This window comes from Vulpes vulpes, chromosome 1 (genome assembly GCF_048418805.1).
Source record: "Vulpes vulpes isolate BD-2025 chromosome 1, VulVul3, whole genome shotgun sequence".
NCBI lineage: Eukaryota > Metazoa > Chordata > Mammalia > Carnivora > Canidae > Vulpes > Vulpes vulpes.
This window is the reverse complement of record NC_132780.1, coordinates 5,357,116-5,383,741: the sequence shown is the minus strand read 5'-3', so window position 1 is coordinate 5,383,741 and position 26,626 is coordinate 5,357,116. Positions and strand designations below refer to the sequence as shown.

The following is a 26,626-nucleotide window of genomic DNA, read 5'->3' as shown; positions in this document are numbered from 1 at the left end:
AGGGATCCTGGCACGAAGCACTGGGGCAGCCAGAAGCAGCTCGTGTCGGCACAAGCCCCCAGCGAGTGTGGTTTTCTGTTATCAGAAAATATATCTGGAAAACGTCCCCGTGCATTTTGGGCCAGGGTTAGCAGTGGCTGACATCGGATGCCTCTCCTATGCCGGCAGACACGTACTGACCCGCTTTTGTGTTACCCCAGCCTGTGCCACCTGTCCTCTGAGCAGCTCCTGCCTGCCCCGTGCTGGGCTCTGCTCTGTATTCAGGGGCCCGAGCTGCCTGCTTAGCCACCGACCCCAGGGGCCCGGCTGCCCAGACCCTGCTCCCTCTTAGCACCATGCCCACCCCATGACTTGTTTTCTTCACTTTCTGGGAGGAACTGGAGGCAGAGATTGGGGAACTGCCCAAGCTCACTCAGGCAGAGGCAGGAGCTGGGATTCCAGCGTGAACAACCTGACCCGGGGCCCATGTTCTCCCCATTTGGCTTTCCCGGCTCCCCACAAGCACAGGCGGCCACAGGGGACTGTGCCAGGCCTGGGTCCCACAGCTCTGTGATCACGCGCCCCCGTCCCAGCAGCGTGTTGCGGGACATCACCCTGGTACCTTGCATCCAGCAATGGTGTTATTTAAAGCACAGACACCGGCTGACACTACAAACCTGGGCCTTTCTTTTGGGGAGCCGGTTCTCCAGCAGGTCACTGGATGGAGATGAACCAGGTTGCCTGACCGTGGCAACCTCACTCCTACCCACTCTGAACTGTCTTTGGGTGCACATGTCCCAGGGAACCACGAACCTTGATTCCACATAGACTTTTGGGCATGTTGCCTCCCTGACTCACTCTGGGACCACCCGGGTCAGCTCTGGCATGAGAGCCTGTGGACGATGCTGCCAAGGAATGAACACTCTTCCCAGCCCTGAACTACTGCCAAGGCCCACTCAAAACCCACAAAACTGGGGGGTGTGGGGTCCAGGGAGTGAAGGCTGCTCCCTGCCCTCTGCCTCCCGTTCACCCCACGTGAGGCTCTTCCTGCTGCACACACCTTGGCTCTAAGACGGCCTCAGATGGAGGAAGAAAGGGAGACGGGGCTGTCAGGGGGAAGACCAGTTGGGAGGATCTGGGTTAGGATGGGGTGGAGGGCTCAGCCAGGTGACCAGGCCGGCCGGACTAGATCCAGGGAGTTGCATGGGGCCACGGGCTGCAGCAGAAGGCAGCAAAGGGCCCGCGCTCACCCATGGGGAGAAGCAGCAGTGTCCCCCAGCACTACCCCGCATCACTGCATCTCAGCTCAGGCCAGGTTTCGTCATCAGCCAGGGCAGGGGTCACAGTACAGGCGCCAGAGCCACAGTATGAGGCGACAGGCTGACGGGCCAAGCCTGGCTTCCTGGCCATCTGCCCTTCCTGGGGGTGGGGGGCTCAAGGCCAGGCCCCACCATTGGCTGGTACAGAGGGGAGGGCTTCAACCCCTTAAGGGCAGGGTCAGGAGCCAGTTCTGTTTTTAGTAACAGATGACAGGAGAGACCCCAGCCTCTCCTCCAAACACATGTGCCATGTCCTTGACCCTAGCTTCCCACGCCCTCACACCACATATGCGCACCTGGAGCCTCAAAGAGGATATCCATTCCTTAATTTCTCCGCCCGTCTGCCCAACAGCCTGGGGACCAGGTGGGAGAGGATGGCAGGGACCCGCACACAGCCACACAAACAGCAGCCGAGGCACCGACCACCCTCATGGAGCACCGCACAGACCCCGGGCCCCTTCCCCATACCCGAGATGGACAGATACACAAACAGACAAGGCGGGGCCACATGGGGCCAGTTTATTGCAGTTAAATACCTCTCTCTCTCTCTCTATTTTTTCGTCCACTTTTCCATAAAGAAAATTAAAACACACACACACACTCAAAGGGGAGCAGGGATCCAGAAACAAGAGGTGGGGTGGGACATGGCCTCCCTGCTCAGGTCCAGGCCCCGGGGTGGCCCCCCTAAAGGCTCCCCTCCTTCCCAAAAGCACCCTGTCTCAGTACCTCTAGAGACCAAGGAGGCAGCGGGATAGGGCAGGGCCTGTGTCCTCCTCCCTCTTGCCTCCAGGCGAGACCACTAGAAGTGCTGGGGCTTTAGTGGGGGCCGAGAGAAGGGAGACAGACAGGGGAGGGAGGAGATCGCTTCTCAAGTTGAGGAGAGCGGTGGGAGCTTATCCACAGAAATGCATTATTTCTCCCCGTTTTGTTAAAAATCTACTATAAAAAAACGCAGCTGGGGGAGGGGCGTCTGTCCCTCTCTGTGCTAAGGGCTGGGGAAGGGGCGGCAGGGGCCAGAGGAGCCCCCCCGCGCCGCGGGCTGGGCGTCACTGCCGCGCACTCTCGCCCACCATCTCCAGGTTGTGCTGCTGCAGCTGGGCGCGGAGCACGGCGTTCTCGTTCTTCAGCTCCTCGATCTGGCACACAGGACACGACAGGGCACAGGACAGTGGACGAGGAGCGGGCTGGCTCCCCGCACCCGGCCGGCCCGGCCCGCGCCCCGCCCCGCCCCTCACCTGTTGCCGCAGGAGCTCGTTGTCCATCTGCAGCCGCTCGGCCTCCTTGAAGGTCTCCTGCATGCGCTGGTTGGTTTGGCGCAGCTCCCGGATGTAGTCGCAGGCCTTTGACAGGATCCCTCCTTTACTCTGGGGGGTGGAGGGGCAAGAGCACCGCTGGTGGGCACCGCTGGAGGGCTCAGCCCCCAGGGGACAGCGCCTGCGCCCAGGAACCCCCCCTTTCCCAAAGGGCCGGGGGCACTCACCGCTCCCGTCTTGCTGTTGTCTGCGTTACAATCTGGAATGATTTTTGAAAGTTGGACGATCCAGTTGTTGATCTTGTCCCTCCGCCTCCGCTCCACTGCAAGGGTAATAAGGGCAGGGGCTCAGGCGGGGACCGTGAGGCAGGAGGAAGGGCTCCCTCCCCCCGCCCCCTGCCCCAGGCAGGTCTGGGTGAGGGCAGACCCAGAGGCTGGCACCCCCTCACACTGCCTCTCAAGAGGAACCCGGTGCGGCCTCAGGGGCCACACACACACCTTCAGGCACAATCGACGCTGGAGGCAGCAGGTGCATTTTGTTTACCCACCGGCATATTTTAAAAAATCTGAGCCAAGATTTAAGTTAGAAAACTTCACATAATCATTGGTGCCTCTGCAAAGCAGAGCTGTGGCTCGTGTTCCTGGGAGGCAAGAATGGGCCAGAGCCCCTTCCCACGGGACCCCAGTGCCCCTGTCTGGTCCTCCACAGCTGCTGCCTGATTTTCCACGGTCCTCAGGCCTCTCGAGCTTGGGCTCCACAACTTTGGTTCTTCACCTTTAAAATCACTGACTGACCATGTCTCACCCCCTGGTGAAAATCTTCCTCTGGAGCCCAAGCAGCAAGACCCCAGCTGCCCAGGCCGGCACTGTGGCTCCCAGGGGCCTGGCCCCATCAGGCGTGCACCACCCAAGGGCAACGCGAACCCTACCCTGAAGTCCAGGGCGAGCGAACTCATGGAGGACTCTGCTTAGAAAAGTCCAGATTTGTGATTTTGTCCCATTACACTCGGCAATCTCACCCAAAGTGTCAGCTGGCTTGAGTGGCAGCCACCCCGGTTCAGACGGGGCATGTGCCTTCTCTCTAGGGCTTCTCATCCAGCTCATGTCATGGCCTTATGACAGCAGCTTCGGGGCTGCCTGCATTGGAGCCCAAGACCATGGCTCAGCGCTTACGGAAGCAAAGCTATGCCAGAACCTTCCTTACCTCCCAAGCACAGTACTAGGCACTGGTGTGGACACACAAGAAAGCCCAGTCACCTGCCCCAACTGTCACACGCCCTCACTCCTCCTGCCAGGACAGCTCATGGACAACTGTAGGTAGTATTTGTGGTGAGACTAAGCCTATAGGTGGGATTTGGAAAGCAGGGCAAAGGAGTATTTCCTCCAGGCTGGGCGGTGCCGATGGGGGTCTCAGAAGGGGGTGAGTGAAAAAGGAGGGTGGGCCAGAATCACACCCCTTACTCCTCATGGCCTCTGAGGCTGGCACCTGCCCCTTGACCCTGCTGTTCTCACAAACAACATGCCTGGCCCCTAACAGGCAAATCCTACTGCGGGCTCTCGGCACTTGGCTTTGTCTGCTCAATGCCACCCAGTCCCTCCCCACCTCCAAGTGCCCCATTACTGCTGGGGGGAGCTGAACCTCCCCGCCAAGGATGGCCGTGTCCTACAACCTGCCAATTCTGTGGCTAAAAATCACCGAAGAGCCAAGAATCCGGCCCAGGCCAGCGGCACCGCCCACCCGGTCCCCAGCAGTGTGCTCTATTTCTCAGCTGCCTGCACATCCCTGCACACCGTCTGGCATTCTCAAGCCGGGGCACCACAGTGCTGTGCGGGGTCTCCTGCCATCCCTCCCTTCGGGCCACCAGAGGGCGGGGCTGGGGGCTGGGCATGACTTTTGTAGTTGGTGTTTGCTTTCCTGCCCAGTGTGCCCAGGAGAGCTCAGTAGGTCGAGCAGCGGACTCTCCTTTCTCGGTTCCAGCTGGAGTTGTGATCTCAGTCGTGGGATTGAACTCCGGGTCGGGCTCTGTGTTCAGTCGGCTTGAGATTCTCTCCCTCTGCCCCTCCCCCTGTTCTCTTGTGCACATGTGCACTCTCTAATATTAAAATAAAATAAAATAATAAATAAAATAAAATAAAATAAGCCCCTGCTGCCTGCCTTAACCATGCATAGAGTCTATGGTGGACTCGGGTCTCTGCCTGGCTGGTGCTCACAGCATCCCTGTGAGGTGTGCGGGAACGGGGGATACTGACGCCGCAGATGTATTAGGATGGAAGATGGTACCAAGTGCCTGGGGAATGCCAGGGAAGGGCAAGGACTTCTGCAGGGGCTGGGGTGTGGTGGGCCTTCAGAGGAAGATGGGAGATGGAACATGTGGGCTGGTTTCTGAGGGGCGTCAGGCAGACAGGTGTGGGAAATGCAGAAATGGGGCCGTGGAAATACTCTGGAGGGGGTGGAGGCAGGTGGTGGCAAAGGCCAGGTTGGGAAGGCCTTGAATGCCCTGCTAATGGGTCTGGGCCCTTTCATCAAGCAGATGGGGAGGTGGTCAGGCCCGTGGCTCGGAAAGACCATCCTGGCACGTTGGAAATGGAATGGAGGACGACCAGTTAAGACCCAGGCCACGTCTACTCCACAGAAGTGCTTCAGTTAGGCCATACAACATTGAAAACAATTCAGAAGCAAAATCTGGCCAAGACAGATGGGAGAAGTAGACAAACTCCCAGACATACTTGGAGATGTTAACATTCCTCTCAGTAACTGATAAAACAAGTAGACAAAAAAAATCAGGATAGAAAACCTGAACAGTGTCAAGCACCTTGACCCAGCTGATGCTGAGGGAACCCTCCACACCACAGCAGAGATTCACAGCCTCTTCAAGTACATGTGGGAACTTTCACAACACGGACCAGATTCAGGGCCATAAAATATATCTCAACAAATTTCAAATAACCGAAATTATACAGTAAGAGTACGCTTCTGATAGTTCTGAACAGAACTAAATTAAAAATCAGTAACAATAAAATATCCAGAAAACCCACAAATGTTTGGAAATTAAGCAAGGTACTTCTAAATAACCCATGAGTCAAACAAAAAATCAAGGGGAAAATTGGAAAGTATTTTAAAGTAAACGACAATGAAAACCAATATATCCCAAATAGGATGCAGCTGAAGTAGCACTGGAGTGAAATTTGCAACTAGAGAGGCTTGTGTTAGGAAAAAGAGAAAAGTTTAAATCATCTTGAAAGGCTAGGAGGAAAAAAAAAAAAAAACAACTAATTAAACCCAAAGTAAGTAGATGGAATGAATTAGCAACATTAAGAGTAGAAACTAGTGAAATAGAAAAAGCAAATCCATCCTGCATTTAAAAATCAGATTTCACCTAAAGATGTGGATTTTTGGCTCCTCAGAGGCTCCCGGCCACAGTGGGCCCAAACTCTGACCCGGCTGCAATGGGCTGGCACAACAAGGGCTCCAGTTCCCTGTGGGGCCTGAGGATGGGCTCCTACAGTCCCAAGAAGCGGTGGGAAAGAGGGAAAAGGAGAAAGAGAAGCTGATTTGAGGCCCACTGCAGCACAGAATCTTGGGGTTCGAGGACATGAGGGAAGGAGAAGGGACAGAGCAGGGTGGCCCTGGCTTTCGGTTCTAGCTTGGGTAATTCTGACAGGGGTGCCTTTTACCACTCTGGAAAAAGAAATGTTGCATGGGAGCCTTTGGGAAGTTTGGGGGGCGGCGGGGGTGCTGTGCTTGTTTTGGACAATTGAGTATGAAGTGTCTAAGGACGTCTAAAAATGAAGATTTTTAATGGGCAGTTCAAGATATGGGTCTGGAGTTCAAGAGAGAAGAATGGAATAGAACAGCTTTGCACACAGCCAGGGTCTGGGGTGAGGGGGAGCCCTGGGAGGACTCCAAGGAGCGGTTCTCACCTTGTCCGAATCACATACTCCTTTCTAGAGCAATGATGGGTACCTACAGTTGGGGATAGGCTTTGGGGGTGTTGCCCATCCCTGGGCCTAAGGTTTCAACTCTCCTGAAGGCCAGACCTTAAGGGATGCCAACAATCAAAGCAGTTTCCCAGCCTCTCCAATGGGAAGAATCACCAGGGCACCTTGTTGAAATACAGGCTCCTGGGCCCCCCTCTGATCTACTCGTTCAGAACCTAGAGAGGACAGCCCTGGAGCTCGTGACTGTTAACAAGCTTCCCGGAGCTACTGGGGAGCTCTGCTTTGAGGAGCAGGCCGGGCAGGAAGAGCAGAACGAGTAAAGCATAAAGGAACATTCCCGAAAGGGGAACAGGCAGGGTCAGATGGTTGGAGCAAAGACAGGAAAGGGAGCCAGTGGATTTGGCAATGAGGTCGTCACGGGTGACCTCAGACAGACCTCTTTTGGTAGAGAATTGAGCCAGACTGCCAAGGTACAGGGAGATGGGCAGAGGGTGGGTGGGACGGCACAGGTTAGGAGAGAGAGCGGGTGCAGCTGGAATGTTAGGACAGGTGCGGAGAAAGATCGCTGTCTTCTGGAGGATGAGAAACATTCAAGACCTGGCAGAGAGACTTAGCTGGTGAAAGGGGGAGGGTGGACGGTGGCTGGATGGGACCCCCCAGGTGTCTGCAGTGGCCTTAGCAGGTGGCACGTGGCACCACTAGGGGCCTCGTGCGTCTGGACGGGCTGAACTCGCCACGAGCCCCAGTTAGTAGTCATGCAAACACCACCTTACACAGCACTGGGCAGGTGCAGGGACTGAGAAGCAGCCGGGACGCCCCCAGACACACCAACCACACTCAGGCTCTCCCCCTTCCTTCCAAACCAACCTGACACCATCATGAAACCCCGCTTCTCTGGCCTTGGAATCTTCTCCCAGACGCACTCCCCTACATCCTGCCGTGCCCTGTCTCAGGCCAGCATCCGCAGTCACCTCCCACGCTCCCAGCCTCTGGTGTCCCATCACTCTTACCATCCAGCCTCTGTACACAAACCCCTCTGCTGGCTTCCCCTCCAGTTAGACTAAAACCCCGGAGTAGGAATGCTGGTCTTACAAGGCCCCACATGACCCGGCCAGCCCTCCGGAAACTCCACCAACTTCCTCTTTCCTTCTGTGAATCCTGCTCTTTTTCAAACACATCGAGTCTGTTCCGGTTCTGGCCTGGCTGCACTTGCCCGTCCCTCTGCCTGCGACTCTTCTCCAGGGACCTGGTTGGCCCGTTCAGGCCTCTGCTCCCATGTCACCTCTCAGAGAGGCCTACGGAGCCCACGCCGCCATCACTCTCCACCTTCCCTCGCAGCTTTATCTTCCTTCTTGGGGCCCATGTTACCCCACACCCCTGGAGCTTGGTGTAATCTGTCTTTCCCACCACAACGAGCGCTGCGAGAGCCAAGACCTCATCTGTTCTATCATCTGCGGTACCCGAGGGCCTAAAACCCAGGCAGACGTGGGGTACAGATAGATACACTGAACGCCGAGCTCAGTGAGCTGCTCAGATCATAGCCGCAAAGACCCACAGCCAGCCGAACGCTTTCAGGCTCTCGGGGCGTCACCCTGACATTCAATGCCTTCCTGAGTCCTCCCTGGTCCCCTGTCCCACTCTGCACTTCCTCCAGCCTGTGCTCCCCTCTGCCTAAAAGGCACTCCCGAACGAAGGTCAGCTCTCCTGGGAAGACACCAGCCTCAACTCCTTTCAGCCTCCTTGACACTGCAGACCAGGGTCCAGACCTGGCCTGGGTGCACACTGCCCAGCCTAGAACCACCTTCAGGAAACATTTGCTGAGACACGACTGTCTGGGTGTAAATGTTCCCCTGGACTCGCACGCTACCTCTTCCACTGCAGTGGCTACCGACTGGGGGCAGGGGAGGGTTGGAGGACTGAGGGACAGCACCGAGGGCCAAAAGGACCTGAGGGTAGGATGTGGTGCTTCCCGGAAGAGCATGATGCTCTGGCCTCGGCCAGCCAGAGGCACGGCTTCCGGGAGCTTCAATCTCAGGTGTGTTCCCCGGCACACCAGAGCTGCTTCTGGAAGTCAGGTGGCAGGGGAATGGAGGAAGGAGGGACTCAAACTCAACAGCTGCCAACGGGAAAGTTCTAGGGAAACCAAATCAGACTGATTTGTCAAGAGAAGCAGAAACTCTGTATGTGAACGTGAAATTTGCCATTTCAGACGTTGACTGTGAATTCAAGATCACTAACCAGCGTGACAAAATGCCTTCCGGATCGCACCTCCTGCCTACGTTCCTGACAACGCACTTCTACCTATTTCTCCTTCTCCAGCATCCAACAAACACCTCTCATGCACTTATGGTGTGCCAGTGATCCGGGACACCAAGCACTGGACCCAGATGTGCCCGTGGAGCCCAGGAACTCCATCCTGACCTTACCTTCATTGTGCTGGGCCCTCCTTCTTTCATCCCGTGGTGTTCTGGTTCCGTCAATTTTCCTAGAAGAGGAACGAAATGGGCATACGTTCTCTCAGGTCCCGTTTGTCTAAACATCTATTAAGATGTCAGACTTAAAATTACCTCTGTGAGATAAACTCTTACGCAAAAAGAGAAGAACGCTAATTATTTATATTCAAGAAGCAGAAAAGGCCAAAAAATACGCTGTTTGCTCTGTGCTCAACTGTCTGGCTCCCATCCCAGAACACCTTCCCTTCCTTTGGCCCCCTCACACCAGACCCTCCCAGGGTCCCCCATTTCTGGGCCCAGGTGTCCCGCACTTACGGGGAGTAGGGGTGCGTCCGGGGTGCAATTGTCCTCTGCGTTCCTGTCTGAAGCACGTCCTGTGGCGTCATCATGACATAGAACTGGCCTGCAGCAAAAGCAGGAGTTAGCGTGAAAACTAGGGGGGCAGCCAGAACCAGTTGGGGGGCTTCCCTCCCTGCTAGGCCTGCTGCCTCCCCTGCCTTCCGCCCTGGCCCCTTCCTCCCTTTACCTCCGGCCTGCAAGCTCTGGTCTGTGGTCTGTACGGACACAGCTGTGGTATCTCCCACACTGGATGCTGGGAAATAGGCAAACCGGGCCTCCCCACTGACAGCCTCAGCTGCCGGGCTGCCGCCATTGCTGAAGGGATTTTGGATTACGGCCTGGGGAGTAGGAGGACACAGAGGCCACCCTTAGCCATCTTTGTTGGCCGACTGGTCCCCTTGCTGCCGCGGCCCATGGTTCACCGCATCCTCTGGAGGACGGGAAACAACGGCCACGTGTGCCCCTCCGTCCTGTCTCCTAGCCCGGGAGCTCAGCAGATCCCCTGCAATCGCTTGATACCTCGATCCGCTTTTATCTCTAAGAGACTTTCCTGTTCCCTTCACTCCCATTTTACAGAAGGAAAAAAAAAAAAAAAAAAAAGGTCTTCCAACGCTCCCAACCCAAGTTTGACCTTGCAGAGCTGGGATTCGACCCACACCGCCTGACGGCCCAAAGGCAGCATCGGTGTCTCCCTTGCCCCGCCCCCTGGGGATTCCCAAGCACAGCATCGTGTCCCGGCCAGCCCCCCGGGGCGGTGGGCACCTACCAGCGGGAAGGGCGCTGCGGGCCCTGGGGGCACAGAGGCGGCAGTGGGGCCAGGGCGCTGGGCCGCCCCATCCACACCCACCTGGGTCACAGCCTGCTGCCCCCCCGCGAAGGCGGCCGTGGACACGACGCTGACGGCGCCCGCCGCGTCGCCTTGGCCATCCAGCTGACCATCAGTCACCTGGACGACGCGGTACGTCACCTGCAGGGGGCGGCAGAGCAGCGGCTCGGCTCCGGCTCCGGGTCCGGGTCCGGGCCGCGGCCGGGTCGCGCCCCTCCCCGCCGCCGCCGCCGCCGCTCCCCGGCCCGGCCCGTCCGCCTCACCTGTCCTCCATTATTCTCTGTGCGGAACTGGTACTGGATGTTGTGGTCGCCAAACGCCGCCTGCTGGACGCTGGCGATGGCCACCGCCGTCTGCTCCTCCGCCCCAGGCCCGTCCCCGCCTGCCGGGGGGGGTGGGGGGGGTCAGTGGTCACGCGGCCCGGGCGCCCCGGACCCCCGACCCGGCCGCGGCCCCGGTGGGCCCCGCGCGCACTCACCTTCCTGCAGCTCGACGCCCTCCTCCGCCTCGGGTCCCTTGTCGTGGCTGCGGGCAGGACGGGGGGAAGCCGGGGTCAGGCCCGCCCCCGCCCGTGGCCCCGTGCACGGCCCCGTCCCGCCCGGCCCGGGGCGGCGTCGGGGCCCGCGGGGACCGGGCCCGAGGGTGCCGGCGCGGGCCCCCCTCCCTCGCAGCCTCCATTTTGAGCCGGGCCCGGCGGCCGCTCGGGATCATGGCGGCCCGGCCGGCGGGCCGAGGGGCCGGGGCCGGGGCCGGGGCGCGCGGGGGCACGGGCCGGCCGGCGCTCTTACCTGGCGGCGGCGGCAGCGGTGGCCGAGGCAGCGGGATCCAGACCCGGGTCCAGCATGTCCATGGGGGGGGTGGGGGCGGGGGGGGCGCGGGGCCCGGGGGGGGAGGGGAGGGGAGGGGAGGGAGGGGAGGGGGCGGGCGGCCGGGGGGGCCCCGAGCCCGGCGCTCACGCCGCGCGGCAGGAGGGGACGGAGGAGACACGGGAGCCGCTCGCGCTGATCACGGGGACAAACAGTGGGGTCATGTGAGGAGGAGATGCCGCCGCCGCCGCCGCCGCCGCCGCCGCTCCTGCAGCCGCCGCCGCCGCCTCCGCCCGCCCGCCCGCCGGCTCCCGGCGGCTCCCGGCTCCGGGACGCCGCGCGGCCGCCCCCCGCCCGCTGCACGCGGCCCTCGGGCCTCCTTCCCTGCGCAGCGGCCGCCGCTGCCGCGACTTTTTTTTGAACCCGGCCCGCCCCGGATGGCTGCCGCCTGCCCCCCGGCTCGCCGGCTCGCGCGTCCGCCGCCCGGCCTGGCCCCGTCCGGCGGCGGATCGCTGCTGCAGCCGCCGCGGCTTTCTATTTTTTCCTCCTTTTTTTTCCTCCTTTACTTGAGCTGCGCGCGCGCGGCGGCGGCGGCGGCGGCGGCGGCGGCGCGAGCCCGGGGCCGACGCGCGCGGGGGGAGGGCAGCCCCCGGGGAGCGCGCGCGCTGTGTCTCGGATGGCGGGCGGGCGCGCGCGGGCCCGGGTCTCGGCGGGGCGCGAGGTCGCCGCCGGCGCCTCCGCGGCCGCCCTGCACGCGCCGGCGGGCCGCCCGAGGGGAACGCGGGCCCGGATGGAACGCCGGGGGACCCGGAGGAGGGGCTGCGGCCGCCGGGGCCGAGGCAGGCCGCGGGGCTCGGAAACAGTAAAGTAGGTCGGACTTGGGGGAGGTGAACGGGGTTGAAGGGGAGAGGAGCGCGCACGCGCGCTCCCGGCGGCCGGTCGGAGGTGCGCGAAGGCGGAGGCCGGGGCGCATGCGCACGCCTGGGCGGGGCCGGGGCGCGCACGCAGGGCGGGGCGGAGTCGGCGCGGGGCACGTACTCCCGGCCCGGGGAGGAAGGCAGAGCCGGGCGGCCGGCGGCCCGCGGCGGGAGTCGTCCCGGGAGGGGGCTGCACACGCGTCCGCGGGCTCCTGCACACTCGCGGGCGCGCACACGCACACGCACCCGCACACGCAGCAGCTGCCCGGGCTCCCCACCTCGCGCGGCAGAAGAAACACGTCCCGCTGGACACAGGCCTTGTGATCATAAGTTTTATTAGACTTAGGAGGGCAAGATCATCAATAGTTCCTCAAATTAAAAAAAAAAAGTACAAAAGGTACATACAAAACGTGAGATCAGACGATTAAACTCTCCCGACTCAGGGCCAAGTTCTGCGAGGGAGGAAGAAGAGGGGTGTGAGCGGGGCCGACTGGACGGGGTCCAGGAAGGGTCTTCGTAGGGCGGGGAAGGAGGGGGCACTCACCTTCTTAAGCCTCCGCTCCCGTGAGGCCTGGGAGTCCGTCTCCGAGTAAGGGGGGGGCGCTGGGGGGTAGTAGGCCTCCTCCTCCTCTTCCTCCCTGTAAGCTCTCCTCCTCTCGGCTGGCCCCTTTTTCCTCAAAGCCTCTTCCAGTAGCCGCCCATCGTACTGGGGGTCCCCAGACCTGGAGCCATCCTCCCGAGAGTCCCGGGAGCGGTGGTTGCGGGACCTAGGGTCAGCATGAGGGCGGTCTCTAGGCCTGAAGTCATCGTAGTGGGGATCCTGGGGGTGTGGAAACTCCCTTGGGCCATCTTGATCGTAGAGGTCATCTCGGCTTCGGCTTCTGGGACGACCGTAGGCTTGACCTCTCCTCCCCCGACTTGGGGGAGACCGCCTCCCCGATTCAGCAGAGCTCGGCCGGGTGAGGTCATCCAGAGCATCCACAGATCGGGCCCGGGGCCGCGCGGCCCCCCAGCCACTCCCTGGCCGCTCTGTGGGGGGCTCTTGCTCCCACCGTCTGGGATTCCGGGGGGAGTGGTGGTCCCATTCCTCGTCCCGGATTGGGGTAAGGGCAGGACCTCGGGACGGCCGGGATCTCCAGTCGTCCTCATGGAGGGAGGTGACTTCACTCATAGCTGTAGGGAAGGGGGGTGTCACTGACTGCGAGGTCAGGAACGCCAAGGCCCAGCACTGTCACCCACTTGGTCATACGCTTTCAAGGGGGCCCTAGACTTCACATTTTTAAAGTGCTGACATGCAGGGTGCTGTACACCTCTCACTGTGGCTGTGGTAGGGAAGGAGGTTCTATGTCCAGGATTTGCAGCAAGTGTACGTGGGGCAGGTGTCAGGGAGACGTGCTCCTCTCTCCCCACTCAGGAACCCCTCCAACTGCAAGGCTCACACTCACCCCGCTCTACACGGCCATTGGGGGCGCCAGGTCGGGAGGGATCAAAGTTGGCCAGCTCTTTCTCCATGTAGTATAGGACCCGCATGGAGTCATCCTGCTGGCTGGCCTGAATCCTGTAGCCACTGCGGACTTCTAAGGACAGGAGTTGGAGGAGGTGATCAGTGTAGGAGAACAGCTGCTGACCCAGCCCCCTCCCGTAAAGACTCGTCCAACCTTGTTAACAACTGGTTCTCACCAGAGGTCACGCTGCTGTCTGTGTCACGAAGCAGGGGTACCTGGGAGCTGTGGCCGCCAACTGAGGGAGATTGACCGAACCGTGAGTGGCTGTGCCCCCGAAACAAAGCTCTCCATACCCAGCCCCCAGTCCCCTTCCTTCAGCCCCAGACCCCTTAGTACCCAAATGCCCAGCCTACCCCTGCCCCAGCCACTCCTGGTTCCACCAGGCCTCACCTGAGCTATTCCTGTCGAAGTCTCCAGGGTACCCATTGTAGAGAGGCCCCATGGGAATCATGGCTGGTGGGGGCGGGGTCTTGGCAGGGGAGAGGTGAGCGTAGGTGCTGGGGGCGTATATGCTTGGGACGCCTGAAGTGGCAGCTTTGCCAGCTGCATACACTGGAGAGGACACACGTTATGAGAAGGCAGGGAGCCATGCTGCCCTCTGCTGTGTTAGAGGGTCTGGAGGGACCCGTGCCCGGGCCTTCTTTCCAACCCCCAGGTGTGGGGCTTCCCCGGACGCTTAGACTGGTTTCCACAGAGTTCCCGAGATTCAGGACATCAGCTTCACTGAACCCACACCTCCTGTGCTTCCTCACACAGGTTTTGGGGCAGGGGGTGCACGCTGGCAGCCACAGCTCCAATCTGGCTAGCTAATATGTTTGACTGTGTATGATGGTTTGCCAACATTGGATGAGGTTTTACATACAACCCCAGCTCTGTAGCCACCTTATCAGGAGATGGGGCCACCCCAGGCCTGGGTTCTTACAGAGCAGTTGGGGGGCAAAGATGCCCCTTTAGATAAAGCCCATGTGCTGGACCCACTAGCCGGATTCAAGTGTTCCCTTTGGCAGGTAAGCCACCATTCCAGAAAATGCATCATCTGTGGGGAATCCCAAGCCCACTCCCTTATGGCTGCTGGGTTCTCCAGGCCCAGACGCAATGGGAATCATTCTGAGGCAGAAGCGTGGGAGCCTCAGAGTTCACTTGGCTCGGCCAAGCAGCAAAGTACCTCTGCAAAGTACCTCTAGTGTTTCCAGCCCGAGGGCCACACCCGCTCCCACCCTGGCCTGGTTCAAGGCCGGATAGCTCAAGGGCAAATCCTCCTTGCTGCCTTCCTCCCCAGGCAAGAGGCAGGGTTCAGGCGGCTGCTCTGGTGTCAGAGTCCCTGGGAAGCTGACAGGGCAGTGGGGGACTCAGGAAGCCCCCTCCTCGGATTCAGTTTGGAAGCAGAAGGCTCAGCGCTCAGCAGCCCCAGGAGAAGCCCCTCAGTAGCTCAGGGGACCTGGCACTTCATAACCAGCCGCGGGAGTTGCTGTTCCTGGCAGGCTCGGCAGGGTTGTGGCCCCAGCAAAAGGAACAGGGTCTCTGCAGTGAGTTAACGACTCCCCCGTTGGAGGTATCAGGGTCTCAGGATGAAGGAACGTGGCCTTGGGACAGACATTTGCCATCCTGGCCCTGACCTTCGTGAGTGGGGTAACTACAAACTTGGTTGCGGCCCCGAGAGCTGGGGGTGTCCCTCCTCACCTGTGATGGGGACTAACAGCCACCGCCTGAGCAGGAAGCCCTCAGCTAAAAATGACAAGAGAAACAGGACGGCCAGCAGAGCCTCCAGAGAGCAGCAACTTTGAGGAACCAGGTTACCCAGTGCTGAGTTCACAGTCATAAAATTAGCCAGTGTGGACCGAGCGGCAGCTCTGTGCAGGGCGCCCACACAGTCTTCCCTGGATGCTCACGCCTCATGGGAACCTTGCAAAGGAGACCGTCTCAGGGAGCGAGTGAGTGGCATCTGAGGTCACCCAGTGGCTGTGGCAGGCCTGAGATTTGCTTCCTGGCCCTCGGTCACCACCGTGCTGACAGCAACACGTCTGGCAGCTAGCGGGTGAGGAACATTTCATGTAGGCTGAGCCCCGTGCCAGGTGCCAGACAGTGGGGAGGCCACTCATCAGGCTTCCAAGCAGGTAACCCAGCCAGCCAGGCCTCACACCTCCACCTGCCTGAGCCACAACGACCTCACTGAGAGTTGCCATCCCCCAGAGGAGAAATGGGGCGGTGTGGCAAGAGGGAGACTCACTTGCTTCCTCTCTTCCCACTTCCCTATTGGGTTTGCTCCCTCCCCCTTCATCTCTGGTCCCACGTCTGTCCCCAGTGCCCCAGAGACCTACTGTGATGCGCTAGAGATGTCCTTAAGCATAGAATCTGTGTAACACCCAGAGTGCCTGTGTGCATGGGGTTTTTGTAATTGTGTACATTATATCAGTGCTGTAAATCCCCTTTGGTTTCTTACCTTTTTCATTTAAAATGTTATTTTTAAAGGGAGCTTTACTGGGGGACCTGGGTGACTCAGTCGGTTAAGCATCTGCCTTTGGCTCAGGTCATGATCCCGGGGTCCTGGATAGTGCCCCCCCATGCCGTTGGGTGGGGGTGGGGGGGGGTGGGGGAGGGTTCCTGTTCAGCGGGGAACCTGCTTCTCCCTTTCCCTCTGCACATCTCGCCCCCTGCTGGTGCTTCCTCTTTCTCTTTCTCTCTCAAATTAATAAAATCGTTGAACAAGGAAAAAAAAAAAGCTGTATTTTCCAGTGAATGATGTTTTGGACTATCTGAATTTTTTTCCCATGTGGATAAATTATGCTTTCAAAACAAACAACTGAAAATGAGTGAAAATTTAAGATAAATGAAAAGTTGAAGTATGTAAATGATCATCTAAAACAGCAGATGCTCCTTGGCCCGCCTTCTCCCAAATTGCTCACCTCACACCCTCCGGACCGATGGCACTGTCCTGGGAAGCAAGCAGATGGCTCCCTCCACCCCCTGAACCCAGGGGGAGGCCTGCGGGGGTGGGCATATGAGGGGCACTTACGGGCCTCGGGGCAGCAGCACTTCTCCGGGCAGCAGGGGCACCTGACATAGCAGCAGCAGGTGTGAGGGCAGCATTGACACCAGCAGATGCCCAGGAGGAGGAAGACGAGGAAAACAGCCAGGCAGACCACGACCACAAATAGCCAGTCTGCAGAGAGAGAACAGGCCATGAGCAGGAGGCTGAGGAGGGAAGAGGGGAAGAGGGACACAGGCACAGTGGGGCAATGCAGAGTCGGGGCCGAGGGGGGTGATGCCTACTGGGGAAGCTGCGATGCCTGCTGGATTCTCCAGCCCGATGCGGGGGGCACAGCAGCCGAGGGACGCCCACCCCCTCCGACCCAGGCCAGTCCTGAATTTAGGGAACCTGCACTGGGCTCATCTGGCAAAGCCGAAAACGAGAGGTGACCTGGCTGGAGCGAGAATAGGATGTAGCTTCAGAGGAGGGACAGAGAGCCAGCTGCCCAGATCCCACTCTCTAGAAGAGCACTGCAGGCACCAGTCAACAGGAGCCCCCTGCCTACACCCCAGGCCCCTCCGCAGCCAGCCCAGCCCCCCCCCCCCCCCAAATCCCAGGGCCAGGTCACTAGATGCCACAGAGCTGGAGTCAGGTAAGGTTAGTGGGGGTCCACAGGGAGCAATGTTTGGGTGGTGGAGAATACTTAGGAGCGGTAAACTGGGGGTCTGGGGGGGACTCCACCCCGTACCTTCCATGGGCCCCGCCTGAAAACCAGGTAAGAGCTCGGCCACCCCCGAGGTCCTGCCTGGAGGGACAAAAGAGAGACAGATTATGCTGGCAAGAGCCAGCCCAGCCCGCCCCTACCCCGAAGCCAAGTTCAGGCTCATCAGGGTGAAGGTGTGTCCTGAAGCAGAGGGGCTGGTGGCCGAGGAGGGGAAGCACATGGTTCCTGCCCACCGCCCCCATGGATGCTATTTTCCAGAAGGCTTCCACATAATTTACCCACTCTCTCATCCCATGGGAAATTCTGTTGCCCCAGAGGGTTCCAGAACATACCCAACGGGTTCTGAAGGTTCAACCTCAAGAGTAGGCACCCATCTTTTCCACATACATGGGTCCTATCACCCCAAAGGGCTCCATCTCCTGTGACAGGGACAGTCCTATTCCATCAGGCAGGGTAGGCACGGTGCCCTAGAGCCCATGAAAATGTTTTAATTTTATTTTAAAATCAGAAGGAAAAAAGAATAATACTGAACTATATAATAATTGTCTTTACAGCAACGCAATCATAAACCATATGCCCGTGAGGGCGGAAGTGCCACCGGCCCGTAAAAATCATAGTAGGACCCTGCGTCCCAGCCCATTTCACGCATTCTGTCCCCTGTACAGACCCCATCCATGGCCCAGCCGGTGCCTCCTCGAGGGCCACCAGCTGCTCTGTGCCCCACGAGAGTCCTACCGCCGGGGCACCCACACACCCCGCTCTGCATCAACAGGGCTCGCGCACTCGCTGCCACCTGCCCTCACGAGAAGGTTCTAGCATGCAGACCCACAGTGGGGTCCCGTCTGTGAGGCCAAGACTGCTTGCAGAGAACACCAAGCCGTTCCTGCCTTTCTCACACGCCTTCTCCCTCAGGTGTTCCAGAGGCTTCGTGGTGTGATGATGACCTCATCGCTCGGATGATAATGGACCGTGCGCTCACGGGCCTCGCACTTTAACAATTTCCTGCTTTCAGTTTGTAACTAGCGTCAGGCAACCATAGACGTCACCCACAAAAACTCAGACGGAAACTCTTTTGAGATCCTCAAGGGTTCTTTAAAAAGTAGAGCAGGTCCTGACGCTACGTTTTGAGAAATGCTAGACTGTGCGTTCTAGCAAAGGACACACGGAGTTCTCCGGGTCACTGCTGCGTGCGCGGTCACCCAATGTGAGGTCTGTCGTGATCCGAGCGCCCTGGAGCATGCCCCCCGTCATGTGTGCTCATTCACACATGCGTTTCCTTGCATCATGCGTGCGATGATGGCAACGTACAGCCCCGCAGCACCACACACACAGCACACGCCTCCCAAGGCCATAGGTGTTGGCTGCAACAGAGCATCCGGCTAATGGTGGCATCCCCTCGAGGCAGGGGGGCATCAGGGCCAGCGGGGGGCTGCTGGTGGGTACCCCACCCTGCCCTTGAGCATGTGGAGGCGGCCTCATCCTGAGCTTTGGGTGGCCCTGGGGATGTGGCAGGTGGGTCCAACCCCCACCCCCCCAGTTAGACAAACCATCTGCCCCCCTCACTGCCAATTAACTCTAAAAATGAGGGGATTAAAAAAAAAGAGACCGGGATGAGGTAGGGTCCCCAATTCTCTCCACTCTCAATTTGGCTCTGGCTTATCTGAAATGGGGGGGGAGGGGTCCTTGCCTGGGGTGCAGGGCACAGAGAAGCCCCCGTGACTGGCGGTGCCATGAGCGGAGAGCAAAGCAGGCGACAGAGTCCAGAGAGCGAGCGGAAGGGCAGAGGGCAGACACACAGAAGTGGCTGAAGAAGGGGCCCTGGTCCCAGTTCCCGACCCCTTCCCAGGCCCTCAGGGCCCAACCCACTCACCCAGGACGATGAGCTCTGCGTAGGCCTCGTTGTTCCCCTGGAGGTCCTGGGCCGAGACCACGGAGCAGTAATACACGCCACTGTCCCCCCAACCGGTCTGGTCAAAGGTCAGGTCGGCATCTGCAACAGGAGAGGGGTGAGGACACCTCGGGAGAGGATCGGAGCCGCCCCACGAGCACAGCAGGAAGGAACGGGGCACGAGAGCGGGGCTGCCGACGGCCCGGGGAACATTACAGAATTTGTACCAAGGGTGTGCTACGTTTTAGGCTCTGCTGTAAACACTTAGTTGGCACAGGGTATTTCAACAAGTCTGTGAGGTGGGTCCTGTTACCTGTCCTGTTCTATAGGTGAGAAACGAGGTCTGGCAAGGTTACCTAATCTGCCCCGTCCGAGTCATCAGTGGTGGAGCTGGATGGTCCGAGTCCAGAGCCTGGGCTGCAGTTACGGCCATCCTCTTACCTCTTCTCACGGCTAGGGTAACTCCCCGGACTCGAACCACCCCAGAACCTGGTGCTGACCCAGGGGCAAGGGGCCTGGGGGGGCGAGGCAGAGATAAGTAGGCCACATTCCAAAGATCAGGTGCCGCCCAGGCGTGAGAAAGAGTGGCTGTGATAGAGAGTTGAGGGCCGCCCCCAGTTCTGGAGTCGTGGGCCCCACATTCCAGGTCAGGCCCGGCGCTTGGGACGCTCAGGCTGGCAAGGAGCCTGTCAATTATGGCAGTAATGAAAGTCTTTCAGCACATCCGGTTTGCTCTCTACTCCTCAGGCCCTAATTAGTTAAAGCCCTTCAGTCATTCACTCACGTGGGTCAGGTGGGTGGAGGACCGCAGATGTGAATGGGCAGAGAGGAGCACCCCCAGAGCTCCCCAGCCGCTCTTGCTCCCTGGCTCCTGCCGACCTGCCCACCTCCTCGCCCCACGCACCCCCTGCCCTTCTCCAGGCCGACTCGGGGGGATAGTAACCGTGTGCACCCCAGTCCGTTGCTGAGGGAATGAAAGAACTGGAGCCTTCTTCCTTCTTCAAAAGACCTCACGTCTATAGAAAAACCCTCCCGAGGTGCCTGGCTGGCTTCGTCAGTCAAGCATCTGACTCCTGATTTCAGCTCCGGTTGTGATCTCAGGGTCATGAGATGGAGGGAGCCCTGTCTCCCTGCCTCGGGCTCCAGGCTCATCAGGGATTCTGCTTGGGATTCTCTCTCCCTCTGCCCCTCTCCCACACCCACCCTCTCTGGAAAAAAAAAAAAGAGAGAGAGAGAGAGAAAGAAAGAAAAACCCTCCTATTGATGTTTTGGGCCTGTACTTCCAGGGCTCGTGCTACTCCCTCTGGCCGGCACTGGCTTCCCAGATGCTCACAGGGCTCGTTCCATCCTGCAAGCGTACCCCCCGCCTGCCCTGACTGCTCAACTGTCATCAGCCAGCTTAGGGGCTGACCCTCCATAACCCCACACCCAGGAGAATGCAGGCTCCATGCAAGCATAATCCGGCGTGTCCTGGCCACTGCTGGGCCCCCAATGCTTGACACGAGGCCTCGGCCAGGACCTGGAAATGAACCCCTTCCCTCTTCATGCCCCCCTTCCTTAGCTCTTATTGTCCATTCCAGTATTCCGGACACATGGCTAAACTCAAACAGGCACTTGATACACTCATTCAATATTCAATACATAATTACCAAATGCACCCTATGTTCCTGGCAGTATCTGAGGCACCCGCTATCCTAGAGAACAGCAGTTCTCAAAGTCTGATCTGTGGACCTTGAGGTCCCCCCAGAATCTTTTCAGGGCATCCTTGAGGTCAAGGTTATTATCATAATAATACTAAGATGTTATGTGCCTTTTTCACCTAATCGCTCATGAGTATGCGGTGAAGTTTTTCAGAGGCTCCAGGGTTGTGCTGTCACAATAAACTGAATGTAGAAGCAGCTTTGAGAAACCCGCCTCTTCTACTATTCAAGCAGACTTAAAGGAGGCGTGCAAAAATATAAAGCTAAAGCAACACCAGACTCTTCATTACCGTTTTTTGCTGTGTTTTGGAAAATACGGTTATTTCTTCATAAAAAGCATGTTATGTATATTAACCTATAATGAGTTTGGTTACTGTCATGTTAAATATTTTTCAAACTTCCCTCAGTGTGCTAGATATAAAAACAAAGTTCTTTGAAGAATTTAAGAGTGAAAAAGAAAAAGCTTAGAGGTCCGACAACCAACACATTTGAGAACCCCTGCCACAGACAGGAGATAGGACTCCCTGTGCTTACGAGCTTAGATCCTAACTGGGAGAGAAAGACAAACAAACAAATGTAAATAGGTCACATCAGATGGTGATAAGCGGTATGGAGAAAACTGGTCAGGAAAAGCAGACAGAAAGTGCCAGAGTGGAGGTGGGAGTTGTGCAAATTTAAAAGGTGACCAGGGAAGCCCTTCAGGTAAGGTGACCTTCCGAGTAGTCGTGAAGGGGTGGAGGACACTCCACGGTCACATGTCTAGCCACCAATTATCGAGCTCTGTCTGCACTGGGTCCCTTTCCACGTATTTGCTCACTGAAACCTCACAAAATGCCCAACTACGTGCTCCTAAATCTTCCTGATTCACCATAACACCCTGTCGGCCCATCAGTTTTCAATTTTTCCACCTATGTCCTTAAATCAGACTCTAACCACATCTCTCCAAAATCAGAGCTCAGGGGCAGGTTCCCTACCCAATGCTGAGGAGGTGGATGGGAATCCCGTGCTACTGCCAAAGTTCATAGGCCGGGAGTTGAAATCTGGGCTCCATTGGGCCGGATCCCAGCCTCAGTGTGTTTTGTTTGGCCCACATAATGTTTTCAAAGCCCACAAAAAATATGGCCTTCCAGCTTCTTTTGATCAATTCTAAGGCCTAGGCCCACCCCCTTCCTGCAAGGCGCACCCTGTTCCCGGTCTATGTCTGGTCCTGACATCACTTGGGCTGGGCACTGGCTTCATTGTTTTAGGTGCCAGGAGATGCTGGGTCTTCAGCTGAGGACAGAAGTGGGGCCTTCTCCAAATTCCTGGGTTCCTTATATGTAGAAAGCAGAGGCAGCCCTCATCTCAGGGGTCCCATGGGCTCTTTTTAGCACTAATGGGTGGGAAGGGAGCCCCAGGCAGCCTGATGAGGTAGAAACAAGACTCCTATCCTGGGGCCCCAGGTCACCCAAAGCGGGGAGGAATGCAGGGGTAGCAAGAGCCACCCTGGGCTGATGGACACCGAGGGTGCACAGCGTTAGTTTATCTGGGACAACTTTCGGTTAAAACCCGGACAGCTGGTGCCCCCAGGAGCACCAAAAGGAGGTCCACTTTTCTCCATCCTCAAAGCTGGAGTGGAGGAAGCTCCTACGGCTCCCGGGTTTCCTGAGAGGACGCGCACACAATGGGTATTTACAAATTATGGCCTGTATCAAACACCCGAGCACGTCAAGGCAGCTTGAAACACCCAAACCCATGAGGCCTATGGAACACAGACAGTCTACCCCAGGAGAGCCTGAAGGTCACTCTCAGCAGAGGAGGCACAATTCCAGCTGGCCTTCAAGGACACTCTGGGTTTTGGGGTTATCCTGACCGGGCTGCTGGGCCATCGTGCCCGGTCCAGGCCAGAGAGGGTGCTGGGTAATGGGGAGGGGCCCGTACGGATTGAACCCCCAAGAAGCTCTCCCACCGCTGGAACAGCAGGATGCTTCAGGTTGGGTTGCTCAGGAAAATTCAAAGCAAGCAGATCCAGTCCCCCCTCCCGCAAACATGACTGAAAGGCTGGGTCCCTGGACACCTGCCTCTCATCCACAGTCCAGCAAAGACTCCTCCCTTCAACCCCTCTGTCCCCAAGCGCAGGATGAAGACTCTAATCCTCGTGTAAGACGGTAAGAGGGTAAATCCATTAAGTGAGTTGGTGTTTTCATCCCTTGCCCACTGCAGCCTGTCACCTTCCTCAAGGTGCTTTAGGGTCTGGTCCTTCTAAAACCACATTCACAAAAGATCTTAATGGTGGGCACCTGAGCCATTCCATTTAGCACATGGTCCTAGTTGGTTTCCTTTCCTCTTGCTCTTTATCTGCCTGTTTACTGCCTGTCTCACCCCACTAGAATGTCATCTCCTTGAGGGCAGGGACCACAGCTGTCCTGATCACCACGTACATCCCCAGCACAACAGCAGCACCGACATAGGAGACGCTCGATAACTACCAAAAGAATGAGTGAACGACTCCCCACCTCCCTCTTACTTAGTCCCAACAGGCACTTCCTATTAGCTGGCAGCATTACGGTTAAGTGCAAGACTTCAGAGGGCTGCCTGGGTTCCAATTCCAGCTCCAGCTCCTTCCTAGCTATGTGCCTAGACAGTCACTTGACCTCTCTGTGCCCCGGATGCTGGGAGTATAAAATGTGGTTGTGAGGACTGTATGGGAGAAAAGTGTGCAAGGTGCCTGGCAAGTTATAGGCTTTATCTGTTAAAAGCTCTCACCCTGTCAGTTCACTCAAGTTACCTCCTTGGTGAGCCCTTTGCTGACCACTCTGGGGCAAGTACAGGGGTCACAAGCTTAGAGAGGAGACCCAAAGTGGCTCACTTAGCCCCTTAGAATCCCAGCCCTGTTACCAGCTTTGTAACCCTGCGCAAGTCGCTTTACCTCTCCGGACCTGCATAAAATGACAACAGATCACACAATCACTGTGTGGTCTAAATGAGTTCATCCATGTAAACCTGGATTAGAGCTTGGCACTTAGGAGGCCTCTAGAAGTTGTTATTTACATACAAGTTACTTACTGTTGCTGGAACTAGTATTATTATAAACCCCCTGCTTCTCTTCTTTACCCTTTCATGTCCCAAGCACTTGATAGGATATGTTGTATCATCTCATTTGTCTCCCTCACCGGAATGCAAGCTCCCGGAGGGAAGGGTTTTGATGAATGTGTTTACTGCTGTATTCCCAGCTTCCAACGGTGCCTGTATATGTTAGGTGCTCGATGAATCTTTGTCGTTAAACAAAGTCTAGATGGCTGGACAAACGGGTGGATGGAAGCAGGGATCCCTCCCCCTTCATCAATCCTTTCAGACACTGGTGCTCAAGAGCTTCGAAGTGGGAACGCCAGGTTGGACACAAGGGAGTCACCGCCACCATCACCACCACCACCACCCAAGCGAGCCCAGCCCCATCCCCTGCCCCGCCCGACATACTTCCTGTGATGGTGATCCTCCGGCCCTGGTAGTAGTCTCCCAGGGTCACCGCATTGCCCTGCTTGGTGGCCACGACCCGGACCGTGCGCATGCTGTCCTGGCACTCCACATACGGGTTGTAGCCGGGGTTACCGGCTGCCAGCTGGGCATTCAGCTGGTTGTCAGCACTGGCTGGGGAGAAGGCATCGGCGATACGGTCGCGGCAGAAAGACTTGTACTTCCAGATCACGATGGGTGCCGTAGGGGTTGTGGTCAATTGGTAGGTGCAGGGCAGGGTCACCGGCTGGAATAGGATCACCACGTGGTAGGGGTCTGACACAGTCACCTGGATGGCGCTGGCAGGGGCTGAGGGCGAGAGGAATGTTAGCAGCGCCTCTGTGAGCTCAGGGAGGTACTTCATTCAGCAGGAATGTGCAACACCACTTGTCACCAGTTTGACATTTAAAACTATAATGGTTTTACAGAGCGCCTAGCACACATTGTTTCTTAATCCCTGGGACCGGTAGGTTCCGATAATCATGCCCATTTTATAGACCCATGGGGCTAACGTGGCAAATACAAGGTTGCACAGCCAGATTTCTTGGAACATCCTGTTCATCCCTCTTTCCAGAGCGTGGCCTCTGAACCACCCCAGCTCCCTCTTCCCTTAGCCATTCCCTCATGGAAAAGGCCACCACTGTGGCCTGTACAGGAAAGCGCACATGACCACCACAAAGCCGCACTCAAGGCCCTCCTGCAGAAAACCACCGCTAAAGGTTCCAAGTTATGCAGAGGTTTTGGGAGGAAGGGGGAGATTGTGGAGTTTTTCTATTCAACTATTTTGCCATGGAGTAGGTAAAGCCCCCATGGTGTCTCCATCAGCCTCCCACCTCGCCCTGCCCAAAGCCAATTCATATAAACACAACAAAAGTGCTTGGGGAAAGCTAAAGTCCCCTCCACACCCGCACCCAAACAAACGCCCCATCCAGCTGAAAGCTTGCCAGCAGAAGGTGATTTCACACCGAGTCCACACGTCCATCCCACCAGACCCTTAAGAGGACACTTCGGGACACTGGTTAGGACTGGAGTCCCCAGTCCTACACCCGCTCCAGGCCTGGGCACTGTTTCTTGACCTCCCTCTCCAGGAAGCGTCGGATCCAGCCCTCCTGCGTCCGCTCCCCGTTACCCCAAGACTTAGAAACCTTAAGGTGCGCCCAAGTCCCCATCCTGGCCCTTCCCAGCGATCGCGGGCGGGGTGGGGGGTCCTCCGTCCCTACACCACAAAGAGTCCCATTCTCCTTGCCGCTCCAGGGCTCGCGGTCCGGGGAGTTTCACTTCCTGCTGTCTCCGAGCAAGGGCGGGGGAGCGCTCCCCGGCTCCAAGGAGCAACTCCTCTCGCTCCGGCGCCCAGAGATTTCCCGAGACCCTCGGGATCAGCAGATCCCGGCCTCGGCTCGCCCCCTCCCCCAGCCCTCCTGCGCGCTCGGCGGTGGGGACTCTCCATCCATCGCCCTCCACGGTGCCCTCCCGCCGCCCCTCCGCTCTCCCTACCTGCGCACAAGGTGCTGAGGAAGAGGCACCCGAAGACGACCGCGCCCCAGCCCCGACAGGCCGGCCGGGGGCCCACCCCCCCGGGGAGCCCGCGGGCCACTGGCGCCATCGCGGCCGTCTGGGCGCGCCCTGCCCGCGCGTCCCCTACTTGGTACCGAGAGGGTCGGGGGCGCGGCGCGCACCAAGGCGGGCAGGGGTGCAGTCTCCTCCCCTTCCCGCCTCCGCTCCGTGGCCCCACTCGAAGCCCACTCTGCCCCCGTCCCAGGACTTTAAAGGGCGGAAATAACGTGGACGAGGAGCACGGCTCCAGCTTTCGGGGAGAAACTTGCCGGACCCGCGGTGGCTCCCCGAGCCTCTCCACCCCCGCGCACTCGGGGGAATGGATCGGCCCAGGTGCACGGGGCGAGCGCGCAGGGCTGGGCCCGGGGGTGGGCGGCGGGGAGGGGCTCCTCCGCCTCCCTCCCCGGAAGTGGGCTGACCCAGGTGCGCCCCGGCCCCCGAGGGTCGGAACCAAGTGACCAGCCCGCCGGGAGGGCGCCTGCACACGGGGGCTGCTGGCCCGCCCTGTCCTGCCCGGGCGGAGCCGAGCGGGGTGTAGCTCGCGAGGCCCGAGGCTCCGCCCGGGTGATTCACCTGTCGACGGGGGCGGGTCTCTGGCTGCACCTGTTCCCGCTCTGCCCACACCCCCCTCCCGGCTGACGATGGTCCCGCCTAGGTACACCCCGCGGGGAGGGGCGCGGCTCGGCGCGCGCGGGGAGCGGAGGCGCGGGGCGCCCCTTGCGCCTTCCACTTGGAAACTTCTGGATTGGAAGCTGTGCCGTCTTAGGGACGCTCGAGGGGAACCGGGCCCGGGAAAAGTTGGAATTCTCTTTCGGAAGTTTTGCGCCCCGCCCCCCTCCCGGTGGCAGAGTCGCGGTGCAGCCCCGGGCATCCCCGGCTCCGGACGCTCCGGCTCTTAAAGGGGCCGAGCGGAGGCGCGGAACCAGGGATGGGTTTCGGCTTAAGGATCGCCGGGGACTGGGCCA

General features: G+C 58.6%; 2 protein-coding genes across 3 annotated transcripts; both read right to left on the bottom strand.

Annotated features, from left to right (window-relative positions):
• Positions 1-1,790: 1,790 nt before the first annotated feature.
• USF2 (upstream transcription factor 2, c-fos interacting) lies at positions 1,791-11,030 on the bottom strand. The gene is made up of 10 exons (XM_072750941.1): positions 10,896-11,030; positions 10,586-10,632; positions 10,371-10,489; positions 10,048-10,248; positions 9,469-9,619; positions 9,258-9,345; positions 8,916-8,974; positions 2,779-2,873; positions 2,534-2,662; positions 1,791-2,434 (listed from the first exon to the last, which is right to left on the bottom strand). The coding sequence occupies exons 1-10, from the start codon at positions 10,955-10,957 to the stop codon at positions 2,345-2,347; spliced, it is 1,041 nt and encodes a 346-aa protein (XP_072607042.1). The 5' UTR covers positions 10,958-11,030; the 3' UTR covers positions 1,791-2,344.
• Positions 11,031-12,148: 1,118 nt separating this feature from the next.
• LSR (lipolysis stimulated lipoprotein receptor) lies at positions 12,149-25,972 on the bottom strand. 2 transcript variants are annotated; one of them, XM_072750900.1, is made up of 10 exons: positions 25,602-25,972; positions 24,072-24,416; positions 18,898-19,017; positions 17,052-17,108; positions 16,349-16,495; positions 13,726-13,887; positions 13,511-13,570; positions 13,276-13,407; positions 12,375-13,003; positions 12,149-12,282 (listed from the first exon to the last, which is right to left on the bottom strand). In XM_072750900.1, exons 1-10 carry the CDS (start codon positions 25,708-25,710, stop codon positions 12,247-12,249), a joined length of 1,797 nt encoding a protein of 598 aa, XP_072607001.1. In that variant the 5' UTR covers positions 25,711-25,972; the 3' UTR covers positions 12,149-12,246. The 2 variants fall into 2 exon arrangements, with proteins under 2 accessions (XP_072607001.1, XP_025866107.2); XM_026010322.2 differs by lacking the exon at positions 17,052-17,108 and having other exon boundaries at positions 25,602-25,970.
• Positions 25,973-26,626: the final 654 nt, after the last annotated feature.

Bases quoted from the DNA above. Each gene is read 5' to 3' on its own strand.
- USF2 (XM_072750941.1), bottom strand. From the start codon at position 10,957: ATGGACATGCTGGACCCGGGTCTGGATCCCGCTGCCTCGGCCACCGCT. The intron at 2,663-2,778 runs GTGAGTGCCCCC...TCCACCCCCCAG, and splicing joins ACAACAGCAAGACGGGAGCG to AGTAAAGGAGGGATCCTGTC. The intron at 2,435-2,533 runs GTGAGGGGCGGG...CCTGTGTGCCAG, and splicing joins ACGAGCTCCTGCGGCAACAG to ATCGAGGAGCTGAAGAACGA.
- LSR (XM_072750900.1), bottom strand. From the start codon at position 25,710: ATGGCGCCAGTGGCCCGCGGGCTCCCCGGGGGGGTGGGCCCCCGGCCG. The intron at 17,109-18,897 runs GTGAGTGGGTTG...TTGTCCCTCCAG, and splicing joins CGCAGAGCTCATCGTCCTGG to GCAGGACCTCGGGGGTGGCC. The intron at 13,004-13,275 runs GTGAGTGTGAGC...CCTTCCCTACAG, and splicing joins CAATGGCCGTGTAGAGCGGG to CTATGAGTGAAGTCACCTCC.